This window comes from Plecotus auritus (genome assembly GCF_963455305.1).
Source record: "Plecotus auritus genome assembly, chromosome: 2".
NCBI lineage: Eukaryota > Metazoa > Chordata > Mammalia > Chiroptera > Vespertilionidae > Plecotus > Plecotus auritus.
Window position 1 is genome coordinate 170,750,708 of NC_137771.1, and position 13,468 is coordinate 170,764,175.

The 13,468-nt window shown below is 39.2% G+C and overlaps 1 protein-coding gene across 1 annotated transcript in view; it reads right to left on the reverse strand.

Moving 5' to 3' along the window:
- Window positions 1-2,582: 2,582 nt before the first annotated feature.
- The window catches only part of CCDC14 (coiled-coil domain containing 14), a 57,492-nt gene continuing 46,606 nt past the window's right edge, over window positions 2,583-13,468 (reverse strand). Inside the window, exons 11-13 of the mRNA XM_080654362.1 lie at window positions 12,727-12,945; window positions 12,519-12,651; window positions 2,583-4,174 (exon numbers count right to left, since the gene is read on the reverse strand). Of these exons, the coding sequence (XP_080510488.1) occupies window positions 3,268-4,174; window positions 12,519-12,651; window positions 12,727-12,945 (1,259 nt within the window). The 3' untranslated portion in view covers window positions 2,583-3,267. The remainder of the gene's footprint in view (window positions 4,175-12,518; window positions 12,652-12,726; window positions 12,946-13,468) is intronic.

The window sequence follows — 13,468 nt, forward strand, 5'->3', positions numbered from 1 at the left end:
TTCAGAAGTACCAAAGATCCTACCATCTATATATATATAAAACCCTAACATGCAAACAGACCGAACCGGTTGCTATGATGTGCGCTGACCACCAGGGGGTGCGTGTGGAACATGGCAGGCGTCAGCCGCGGCGGGATAGTGGAGCAGGTGAGCAGGGGCACCAGACCAAGACAGGGTGCCAGTCCCTGTCATCGGGGCAAGCCTCTGGTGGTTACTGTAAATTCTTTGCTCCCGCACGCCACAGTCCTGCCCAGCGCTTGCACCTGCTGCAGCACCAGCCCCGCTTGCATGTACGTACTGCCAGCGCTGGAGCCACCGCTTGTACCAGCTGCCGGTGCCTGGTGCCAGCCCCAATTGCTCGGTGCCATCAGTGGGTGCGATCAGCAGCTGCCGGCCCTGAGTGCCCCTCAGGGCTTCTCCACCTCCCCCTACTCCTGAGGGGCGATTGGGGCAGCAGCCACCACTAGCACTCGCTACTGGCACTGGCCCCAATTGCTTCGTGCCATCAGCGGGGCCGATGCCATCAGCACGTGGGAGCGGTGGCGGTGGGAGCGGGGCTGCCGGCAGACAGGGGACTGGGGGGCCGCAGCAGGAGGGGCTGGGCGGGGGCGTGGAGGATGGGCTAAGATCTGCCCCTGTGCCCACCACAGCCTCATGGCCCACAGTTCCTTTCAAGGTGCACGAATTTGCGCACTGGGCCCCTAGTTTCTAATAAATCTCTGGGAGGTCCTACTTAAAATAAAATGCTTTAAATAAAATAGTGCCCTGTTCTCTACAAGTGTTATACTAAAACACTGAGGTGTAATATAGTTATAGAGCTCAACTGTTTAAGCAATTTTGAGCAGAAGAAAGAGTTAACAGATTTGAAAAATGATTGTTAGCTGGTAAATCATATCCAATTTATCTAGTAGTATGCTTAAATTCTAGGCCCTTAAACATAATTTTTGAGGAAGAGCTTCTTACACCCTGATAACCCACAGGTTGAGAACCGCTAGCAGGGTTGCCTAAGACCATCGGAAAACACAGATATTTACATTACGATTCATAACAGTAGCAAAATTACAGTTATGAAGTAGCAACGAAAATAATTTTATGGTTGGGGGTCACCACAACATGAGGAACTGTATTAAAGGGTCGCGGCATTAGAAAGGTTGAGAACCACTGTTCTAGAGTTTGACTCCAACTCTTCTAATTGTTACCTTTATATAACCTTGACTCTTCCATTTTAGTCAGGTTGATGTACCCACCATCCTCTTTTTTTTTTTAAATATATTTTATTTTTTATTGATTTTTTACAGAGAGGAAGGAAGAGGGATAGATAGTCAGAAACATCGATGAGAGAGAAACATCGATCAGCTGCCTCCTGCACACCTCCTGCTGGGGATGTGCCCGCAACCAAGTTACATGCCCTTGACCGGAATCGAACCTGGGACCTTTCAGTCCGCAGGCTGATGCTCTATCCACTGAGCCAAACCGGTTTTGGCATCCATCCTCTTAATATACTATTCAACCAACCCCTATGTTTTGTGATACTTTCTACAGGGGTCGATATTTTGAGGAGACTCACAGAATTATTAAAATCCTATACATTCTTAATGATACAAATAAAATTTCTTCCCTTCTAGGTTTCCCCCTACCACTTTGTAGCTCCCTTCTTTAAACTTCTATGAAACCCACTATCTCCTCCATTTTGTTAGGATCATATTCCACCTTGAAATTTAACTGAACTCTTCATGATTCTATGCTGTGTATATCAAATAAATAGTCCCTCATCTTATATCAAACAGTCCCTCGAGGATTTTCCAATCTCATTTGTTCTTCATCAAATTATTAACCCCCTAATTAAATTAACTCATAAGCATTTAAAAATTTTCCCACATCCTATATTAAGGGCTAAACAGAATGATCTTTTTGTATTATCATATAATAATCGTAAGACATTACTTCTGCATATGAATAACAGCTGAATATTTTGGAGTAGACAGATGACACAATTTTCTTCCTTGCTTTATATTTTGTATTTCTAAACTGTACTTCTGAACTCAAAGAACTTATATGACCTGTTACCTCCAAATATACTAACATATTTACTTATGAATACTGGAAGTAAGAAAAATTCAAAGTATTAACAGATAATTCTGTGAAAATAGCCTAGAATTCATGCAATATTTTTTGACTTAATTTCTATCTATAAAATCTGAATATATTTCTATCTATAAAATCAGACTATATCTGGGTACTTCAGAAGTTGTAGCACCAACACTTAAAAACCAGCAGAACGAGTTTCTGGGACCAGAATGCTCTGTAATGCTAAAGCCTATTCAAGCACTAAACACATGAGATCACGCAGATGACCTGTATGGAGTATCAGTGATAGCAAAACATCCATCTTCCTAAGAGAAAAAATGTGCAGCTTACATCGAGGGAAGAGATACTGAGTAGTTAGGGGTGTTAGTATAGAGAAGCAGAGTCCAACCTAGTTCATATCAGCTCAAGTACTGAAGATAATTGCTCCAGAAAGGCAGTTACAACCAGTGCAAGATTTACAAACGCCATCATGTTCAAATATAATAAAGACAAAAAACAAATAAATATTCATTTATTAAAAAACAGTTTGCCAAAACTGAAACTTAGCTGTTAGCATTGATCAGTCTGACTTTATTTTTTAAAGATATTAAACATGCAATCAGGATAAAAAGAAAAGTGCCAAAGTTTTAAGAAACCGTATGCTCACCTAGGGTGTTACCTATATTTTATTGGACCACTTAATGTTTTTTAAGAAGTGGAATACTTTGTCTTAAACGTTTATATAGCTCACCAAAAACACTAGCCTGTAGCAAAGAGCATCACATATAAAAAACACAATGCCATAAAAAAAAGGACTCCTAAAAGAGAAACTCTAGTTTGAATATAGTAAATTGTACCTAGAGATTCCCTTCCAATTATCCTTTGGAGAATACTTCCAACCTGCAAACCTTTGCCCAGCAGGGTAATAAAAGAACTCTAATTGCTAAGTACTAAAATAAAGTATTATTTGTAATATTTCTCTAGTTATCTACAACTCCCTTTCTTCTCTTAGCAATTGCCAATTTAAGATTACTTGTTTTTATAAGCTCTACAGTATCAATATATTCCAATAATAAGTTTATTATTTAATTTACTTTCCCCACATAATTAATATAAAACATCATTTCTCTATAAAGAAATTTAAAATATACATTCAATGTAACCAAGTTACATTGATACTCAATCTGTTTTCTTCCAAGTTCATTTCTCTAGAAGACCAGACCTTAAGGACTCCTGGAGTCTAGCAATGTTGGCATCCAGGGCTGCAAGGCCATTTCGGAAGTCTTGTTCATCACGAGAAGTGAATGTTGAGAAAGAAGAGAAGCTCCAGTCAGACGTCAAGTCAGAATTGAAAAAGCTACCATCGGAGACCGCGCTGCTTTTCACTTGAACGTGGCACGCAGCCGGATCCTGTGGCTCCTCAATGGCAGCAGGGATCTTGCCGATGGCTTCCTTTATTTTCTTGAGGAGCTGCTTGTCCTCCATTTCAGCTGTTCTGGAAAGTTTCTCAGGTGCGCCGTCTGCTTCCATTTTGGAAGAACAAACTACAGGTGCACATGGTTTATTTTCTTTTTCTGAGACAGGTCCACCTTTGCTGAGCAGCTGTCGTGGAGCCACACTGATCTGAGGCTGGGGGGATAATCTCGTTGACAGTGGTGATTTCCTTTTAGAAGAACTTCTAGCCAAGGGAATATAAATTGTATTATCCAGATTACACTCACCTTCTATTAGAGTTGGAATTTCGCTCTCCTCATCAGAATCCTGTTCTGAAAGGGTAGAAATGATTCCAGGGGCTGATACTTCCTCCATTTTCCTGGTGTTACTGTGTTGAGGGCTTCTGGAAGGCAGAACATTTTCATAGGGCCTATCTGGCACTATGTTTTCCTCATTCTTAATCGCAGAAAGTGGCTCTGAATGTGTAAAAGTGTGATCTGTTTGTAACTTATTTAAGTAGCTCATTATGGAAGTTTGAGCAGGGATTGGGTCATGTTGAGGTTGTTTTTCATAAATGTTCAGAAGTGACGTGGTAAGATTATTCCCAGGCTTGCAGCGAGCAGTGTCCATACTAAGATCTGAGAGAAGCTTTGCCATATTGCTCTGTAAAGTTCTGTTAAGAAGAATTTAGTACACTAATTATTGTTTTACCCATTTCTTACATTATATATATATCATGTTTAAAAGAAAGTATTTGAGGCAAGTGGCCTGGTTCTTAATATGGAGAAAAAGAAAACAAACAAAACTCCACAAAATCATAGAATATGCTCCTTTCCAAAGAGTTAATTAAAATAACAAATGATAAAAGATTTTGGAGTGCATCAAACCTAATATTATTATGTCTAAAAATAAAGACAGCATTTTTTTCTCTTAAGGTATGGAGATGCTTTATTCTTGAGAAACATTACAAAATGGTAACTATACTACTCATTTGGTAGTTGATTCTATTAGTAATAAAGTTATTTCTCTCCATTTCAAATATATATTTAAAGGACACTGGAGCAATACTGGTAAAAAAGGATGATTAGAAAATTATCTAGCATAAATCGGTATAAACAACAGCTAAGTACCAGGAAAAGTGTGATTTAGGGAAAACCAAGTCAGACAACTATGGAATCAAATCCTGGTGCTACCACTAGATCTTGGGCAAGGTACTCAACCTTTCTGAAGCTCAAGTTCCTTAATTACAAAATAAAAATGCCTACTACACAATTACAATGAACATTAAATAAGATAATAAAATATAAGGATAATGTGTTTAGCACAGTTTTGGGCTAAACAGGTGTTCATGTACGGCAACATTTATTAATCCTATTAAAGCCATTTTATACTAAGCCTTAGTCTATTTGAATTCAATCACATTTGTCCATATTGACAAGAAACACACCAATTTTAAAAAGATACAAAGGACATCAATAGGTAATTTTAAAAGCTTGCAACCAGCCAATAAGCATGTTTTAAGAGTTCAACTTTTAATCAGAGAAATTAAAATTTTCTAAATTTGCTTTTTTTTGGATTACCAAATAAACATAGTAAAATAAAAACACCATTGTTAGAGAAGCCTGGAGCAGCAGGTACTATGAGTGTATACTGGTATAACTCTTCTGGAGAACACACTGGCAATACATCAGAAGATTTGTATATGCCACACTTTTGACCCACCAATTTGCATTTCTAGGAATTTGTCCTACTGATATAACTATATACAAGAGGCTGCACCCAAAGATGTGTTTACAAAGATATAATTTATAATTAAAAAAAACAGATGGATTGAACATCTTTATCTTCAAATACAGTAAATTATGGTATAACTGCATCACAACCATTTACAGCAATATTGTAAAGAATGAATATTGATGGGGAAATGTTCATTATATGAGGTTAAATTAAAAAGAGCAGGCCCTAAGTAATATGCATATAACACTATTTTTGTAAACAGTCACACACATCTAAATAAAATACTAATAAAAGGGAATCTCTATATTAAATAGCAGTGATTATATCTCTGGATACAGAATGAATGACTTTTTTTTCCTACAAAAGAAAAAAAATTATTTTTCCAACTTGGCTTACAATGTCAGGCTCTATTTTGAGTTCTGATTGCTTTTCAAATGGCAATGGCTCCTGCCATTTTTCTCACATCACTTCCAAGAAGCTAATGAGCTATTATTAAAAGAAAAAAAATGCTATAGGAACATATCTTTAAAGGAATGCTAAAATGAATAATGACCCCCTAATTAATTCAATCAGAACTATATACTGAAATTTCTATTTATTTTTGTAAAAGGAATACATAGTTATGATGAGGTTTCTTTCCAGACTTAAATAAAAATGTTATCTTTGCTGTGGACAAAATAGTGATCAAGAAAGAAAAGAAGAGACAATGACATTAATAACAGCTTAGTCTATGGAAATTAATGTCAACCATTAAGCTTCTGATGTATAAACAAAATGTGACTCATCACTGTTTCTGAAATTAAAAGAAAAATCTCTGTAATTAAAGAAATTGGAATTTTAAAGCACCTAAAGTAGCTACAAAGAGAAAATACTTGTGTTTGTATTACATGGGATACAGCTAAACCAGTGATATTTAATACTTAGAAAACTGGCACAGTCCTAGCCGGTTTGGCTCAGTGGATAGAGCATCAGCCTGCAGACTGAAAGGTCCCAGGTTCGATTCTCAAGGGCACATACCTTGTTGACAAGCTAGGTCCCCAGTCCTCATTCGAGCACCCGTGGGAGGCAACCAATTAATGTGTCTCTCTCACATCCATGTTTCTCCCTGTGTGTCTCTCCCCCTCCTTTCCATTCTCTCTAAAAATCAATGAAAAAATATCCTTGGGTGAGGATTAATAAAAAAAACACAACTGGCACATTTCATAAGACATGCAAGGTTTTTTCTTGGCTGGTTATAAAAATACTAGTGACCCAGTGCACAGATTCATGCACATTAAAAGGAAATTAATTAGAAGGTGGCCGGCGGGGGGGGACTGGGCAAGATGGGCCAGACATGCCCTGGAGCCAACCTCCCGCAGTCCCTCCCTGGTGGGCTGCACCTGGGGTGGCACCATAGCTCAAAAGGCGTTTTCCAAGTGAGTGGGGTCCCTCCGGCAGGTGGGGTCCCTTGGCCTGGCCTGCAGGGATCCGCTGAAACCGGCTCTCTGATATCCCCGAGGGGTCCCAGAGTGTGAGAGGGTACTTTGCAAAGTTGCTGTCATACAGGGTGTGGAACGCAAACACAAGTGTGCAGTAAACCAGATTTGGGGCCGACAGTGCCCCAGCAACAACATAACCCACGGGCGAAGGTGGAATCGTGCGGCCCCGTGAGGAATTGGGCTCCCTCCTCTCTAGTTGTGTCTGCCCCTTAGAAGTTATTAGAAGATTTACTAGTTACTGAAAATATATTAATATTCCCCAACATTTTATTGGTTTTATATGTGTTGTAGAAAAATCTGAAAAACTGCTAAAAATGGCCCAGCCAGCCTGGCTTAGTGGTTGAGCGTTGACCTATGAAGCAGGTGGTCATGGATTCAATTCCCGGTCAGGGCACATGCCCAGTTCCGAGCTTGGCCCCCAGTGGGGGGCATGCAGGAGGTAGCCGATCAATGATTCTGTCATCATTGATGCTTCTATCTCTCTATCCCTCTCCCTTCCTCTCTGAAATCAGTAAAAATATATTTTTAAAAAATGATAAAAATGTATTTCAAAACCTTTAATATATTAAAGGTTGGAGAAAGAAGAGAGAGATGGTTTAGGGGGATATTTGTTTAGAACTTATATGTGTATCTTCTAGTTCCATTATCCCTCCCTAATAGTCTAAGAAAGGCTTTCAGAAATTTTGTGGTATCTCTTTTCTGAGAGATTCTTAAAAACACACATAAAAAGACATCATCTATCTGACTGAGGTGTATTATTGCAGAAACAAGGAACAAGGTAGATGAATGAGAAGATTTATCTATCTGTACTGCTAGATGTTGTTAGTTTACTTTTTAATGTTGAAGTACAAAGTAGTCACAGGAGCCTGGTATAGTACTGGAGATGTTTCTAATTAATTGAATTGCATAGGGTGTCACCAAACATATTATAAATAACCAACATGGTAAATTTAGATTTTTAAATTGTTTTGCTTTTTAATTTAAAGGACAAAATACATTGCCATCAATGGGTAATATGTACTTGCATTTTGAAAGTGTTACTCAATCTTCAGAAAATGTATGAGTAGTACTAATCTTTATAAGACATTATGCTAAGCCAGTCCACAAATGATTCTATAATCATTTAAAGTTAATCTAATAAATGAGCTAGCGGGCAGGATCCATGCCAGCATAAAAATAAAAAGTCCTTGAAAACAGTGGAAAAAACTGGCAGGAAAATTTTTGAGAGTCTTAAGAAAAGGAGAACAAAACAACTGTGTATCTAATAGTTTAGACAGCCTTTTCTAAGAGCAGATAATACATGGTATAAAAATAAGCTTTCTCAGTTCCTATGCTTCTGTGTTAGGGTAAATGTTAAGAGAAGAATCCATTTGCAAGCGAATCCTTTTTCATTCCTAATGAACACCAGAAAAGGCAGACTGTGTTATTTTGAAAGAATACATAGGTACAAAGGTAGAAAAATCTCTCAATAATGAGCCATTTTCTCTTCAAGAGAAGCTGTTCTTTTCAAAGCAGTAAGCAAGGCTGAAGAGGGAATCCAAAATTTTGGCTAAGGTCCAAACTTAGGCACCAACTAGCTGTGAAAGTCAGGTAAGTCCCTTCATTTCTTTGGGCTTCCATTTATGATAATTTCTAGAATAATTATACTAACACTTACTCCACACATGTTAAATAGTTTTTAGTCCAGTTTATCCTTTAAAAAGGACATTATCTCCTTACAAAGCACTGGAATAAATATTTTGCTTGATGACATGGATGTTTAGCAACTAAAGTAATTAAAGGTTTTTGTGTGTTTTTCACACATATATATTTGGAACATAATATATAATTAGTGTTTGTTGAATAAATGAATTAGCAAATGAATCCATCCATCTATCTCCCAGATTAAAAAAATGCTAAGGTTTACTTAGACTACATTAGGCATGGAATTGTTATGAGGAATAAACTATTTTATCTAACGCCATGACATATGCAAGAGTGAAAGAAAACATGGCGGTTTAATTTGCCCTGGCCAGGTGATTCAGTTGGTTGGAGCTTCGTCCCCTGCACCAAAAGGTTATAAGATTGATTCCGGGTCAAGGCACATACCCAGGTTGCAAGTTCAATCCCTGGTCGGGCATATAAATATAAAGGCATATCTTCGAGTGAGGATTATTAAAAATAAAATAAAAAGAGCCCTAGTTAGTTTGGCTCAGTGGATAGAGCGTAGGCCTGCAGACTAAAGGGTCCCGAGTTCAATTTTGGTCAAGGGCATGTGACCGGGTTACAGGCTCAATCCCCAGTAGGGGGCATGCAGGAGGCAGCTGATCAATGATTCTCATCATTGATGTTTCTATCTCTCCCTCTTCCTTCTTCTTTGAAATCTATCTATCTATCTATCTATCTATCTATCTATCTATCTATCATATATATATATATATATATATATATATATATATATATATATATATATATGAGAGAGAGAGAGAGAGAGAGAGAGAGAGAGAAAACATGGCTAGGTATCAAGAAATGATAGTCCCAGCTCTGTCATTAAATTTCTATTGATATTTAACTTGCATGGTATTAGTTCCCCCATTTATGAAAATGCAGATATTAAAATCTTCCTTTCAGAGTTGAGGACAAAGAAAACAATAAATATGGGAGAGAGAGAACTTAAAAAGAAATCAAAGTACTTTATAAATAAAAGATAATAGCTTCTGATTTCATGCCCATAAAGGAGCTGGATTTTGTGGTATAAAGAAAAAATTGTGAGGCCCTGGCCAGGTAGCTCAATTGGTTGGAGCATCGTCCCAATATGTCAAGGTTGTGGGTTTTATCCCCAGTAAGGACACATACAAGAATCAACCAATGAATGCATAAATAAGTGGAACAACAAATCCATGTTTTTCTCTCTCTCTATTTCTCTCTCTTTCTCCCCCTTCCTCTCTAAAATCAATCAGTAAATAAAAACTTTAAAAAAAATTGTGAGAAGAAAAGAAAACTTTCAGGGAACCAGATCTTCTGCTTCATTTTCTGCTTGGGGCTGAGGATCAAGCACCTTAGAGTGGCAGAGACGCTCCCAAGTGACACCTAAGTAACCACTCATCGACCCTGACCATGCTCACTTGCTGTTCTGTCTTCTAAAAGTATACAACTTTAGTGGTTTTTAGTATTTTATAGAGTTGTATAATCATCACTTCTTTTGAATTTCAGAATATTTTTTTCACCATAAAAAGGAATTCTATACCTACTAGCAGTCACTCTCTATTTTTCCCCTCTTTCCTCAGCCCTAAGCAACCATTAGACTACTATTTCCATGAGTTTGTCTATTCTACACATTTCATATAAATGGAATCATAGGATATGATGCCCTTTGTGACTGGCTTCTTTTTACCATAAATACTTGATTATAATAGAGTTTTCACCCCAAAAGTATCCTCCAAAGAGATGTTATTTCTTTGGAAACCTTATAAACACTTTCATAAGAAGAGAAAATCTCTCAATTACTTTATTTTGAACAAGAGTGGTATAGGCCAACATTTTAGAAACACTGACAAAAGTCTGATTAATAATAACATACCTGGATACAAGAAATATCGTTTGCTCTTCCCACTGTTCAATAAAGTTTGAATCAAAGTATTCTTTGAAATATAAATGTGGACAAAAGGCAGTATTTCTATAATAGTATTTAACTTATTAATTATAATTAACTTACATGGTATTAGTAATTTGGTATAATTTCCTAAAAGTTTATAATAAAAATGTTCCTTCATTTGAAATACAAAGGAGATTGTTTTATATTCAGGATTGTTTTATATTTGAAACTATGAACTTCCAGGATCATTCAAAGGGATGTTCAGATCTAAGGATATTCAGGCCTAAAATAACTGACTTCTCTTCTGGGATTTTAAAAAGTAGTTGAAAATCCAATCCAAAGCCAAATGTTGAAAGAGAAAACTAAACTTTGTAAGTATCTATACTAACCTATACTAATAAAAGGGTAATATGCTAATTAGACTAGATGTCTTCCAGATGTCCTTCATGAAAAAGATGGGGGCATGCAAAATGCCCCTGGCCCCTCGCCAAGGCTGGCCCCACCCCCCAGTAGGGACCCCCAACCCGATGGTTGCATGGCCAGCGTGAAAACCCCCTGCGGCCTCTCACCCAGGCTGGCCCCACCCCAAGTGGGAACCCCCATCCCTATCAGGGGCCTCTGACCCCTTGCCCAGGTTGGCCCCACCCCCCATCGGGGACCCCCCACCCATTGGGGGCGTGGCCGGCCTGCAAACCACTGGCGGCCCCTTGCCTAGGCTGGCCCCATCCTGATCGGGGCCCCCACCTGTGCACCAGGCCTTTATCCTATATAATAAAAGGGTAATATGCAAATTGACCCTAACAGCAGAACAACCAGAATGACTGCTGGACCAGTCACTATGAGGAGCACTGACCACCTCTTGGTCCTTTTCCCTGGCCGGCAGGCTCCGATCACCTGATGGCCACCTGCTACGGGGGCGGGGCTGGCGAGCGGGCGTGAACAGCCAACCTCTAGGTCCCTTACCCCAGCTGTCAGGCACCAATCACCTGATGGTGAATGGGGAACTGGGGGTGGGTGGCAGTTGGGGAAGATGGCCCTGATCTCAGGCCAGGCCTAGGGACTGTACCCGTGCACAAATTTCGTGCACCAGGCCTCTAGTATATTATATAAAAACTAGAGGCCCGGTGTACGAAATTCATGCGGGGGGGGGGGGGAGAGGTTGTCCCTCAGCCCAGCCTGCACCCTCTCCAATCTGGGACATCCCTCTCACAATCCAGAACTGCTGGCTCCAAAATGCTCACCTGCCTCTGCCTGATTGGCCCTAACCGCTTCTGCCTGCCAGCCTGCCCCTAACCACTCCCCTGCCAGCCTGATCGATGCCTAACTGCTCTCCGGCCGGCCCAATTGCCCCTAACTGTCCTCCCCTGCAGGCCTGGTCCCCCCCAACTGCCCTCCCCTGCAGGCCTGGTCCCCCCCCCAACTGCCCTCCCCTGCTGGCCTGGGTCCCTCCCAATTGCCCTCCTCTGCTGGCCTGGTCACCCCCAACTGCCCTCCTCTGCTGGCCTGGTCTCTCCCAAACTGCCCTCCTCTGCCGGCCTGGTCACCCCTAACTGCCCACAACTGCCCTCCCCTGCAGGCCATCTTGTGGTGGCCATCTTGTGTCCATGTGGGGGCAGCCATCTTGTGTCTTGGAGTGACAGTCTGACAGTCAATTTGCATATTACTCTTTTATTAGATAGGATTGAGGTGATTTTATTGAGTAAAGACTTGTTCAGGTACATAGGAATCTTAAGGGTAGCTGCCAACTTTCATTTTACTGATGAACGGGGCTCAAAGAGGCTAATGACTTACCCATCATCATATGGCAGGAAGGCTACTGTTCTGCTTCTCCTGAGTTATTTCTTTGTCTTCCCATCAACCCTATTCATGTCCCCACTTTACAGCTGAGGTATAGAGAGATAAATTACTTGCTCAAAGTCATATAGCTAAAACATGGTATAGCTAGGGTTCCACTCAGGTCTCTCTAGCTTTAGAGTCAGAGCTTTCTTAACCATTTTGCTAAATAAGTCTTTAGCTCCTCATCAGAGCCTTTTTCCTGGAATCAGGTGGTTTAAAAAAACATTTGCCAGGTTTGAAATTCTAAACTAATTTATTTAAAACAGAAAAAAAAAACATTGGAAGTTAGCAAAAAATTAACGAAAGAAGGGAAAGAGAACAGGTCTAAAATTATTTTAAAGTTTATAGATATATCTATTAAAAGGAATAAGTTATTCAAATTTCAATATTACCTGGTTAAGTCTCTCAGTCGAGTCACCTCGGCATCACGCTGACGTAATGTTATTCCCAATATCTGATTTTCCTTTTCAGCAGCTTCTAACTTAAAACGGCAGCTTTTCACATCGACTAAGGCTTCCTCCAATTCTAAAACAACAAATAAGTTTCAGTTTCCTTATTCCTTTTTTAAAATGTGACCATAACTACAGCTCAAATACATACCAATTTTTATTCTGGTTGTCTCAATGTCAAATTGCTGTTTATTTTCAAGTATAGTTTCATCTTTTTCTTTAAATATACCAGCAAATCTTTTGTTTTCATCTTTCTGATTTTCAATCACTTTTAAAAGCTCTTCATTTTTACTCTGTAGTAATTCCTGGCTCTTTAGTGATTCCTGTAATTGATTTTGAAGTGACTTATTCAATGACTGAAGGGAAAACACTGTAAGACAAAAGAGATCAAATAATTGTTTCCCCAATTTAAAAAGCACAAACTTGGCCTGGTGGGTGTGGCTTGATTCAGTCGTTGAGCATTGACCTCTGAACCAAGTGGTCACAGTTTGATTTCCGATCAGGGCACATGCCAGGGTTGCGGGCTCTATCCACAGTGGGGGGCATGCAGGAGGCAACTGATCAATGATTCTCTCTCATCATTGACATTTCTATCTCTCTCTCCCTCTCCCTTCCTCTCTGAAATCATTAAAAAAATATATTTTTTTTAAAGATAAAAAGTATAAACCTGGAAAAGAGTTACATTTAAAAAAGAAAAGGCTTAGAATATATTGATTTTACTTAAAAATTACACACTTGAGCAGTTCTGTGTTAATACTAAATTATTTTGTGTGTTTTTTTTAAGTTGTTTGGCAGAAGTCATGCCTTTCCTTTCAAATAGATATTTTGGGCATTAAAACATTTCTTTTTTTTTTTTAACACTCACTCAAGGACATGCTTAGAGAGAGAAAGGG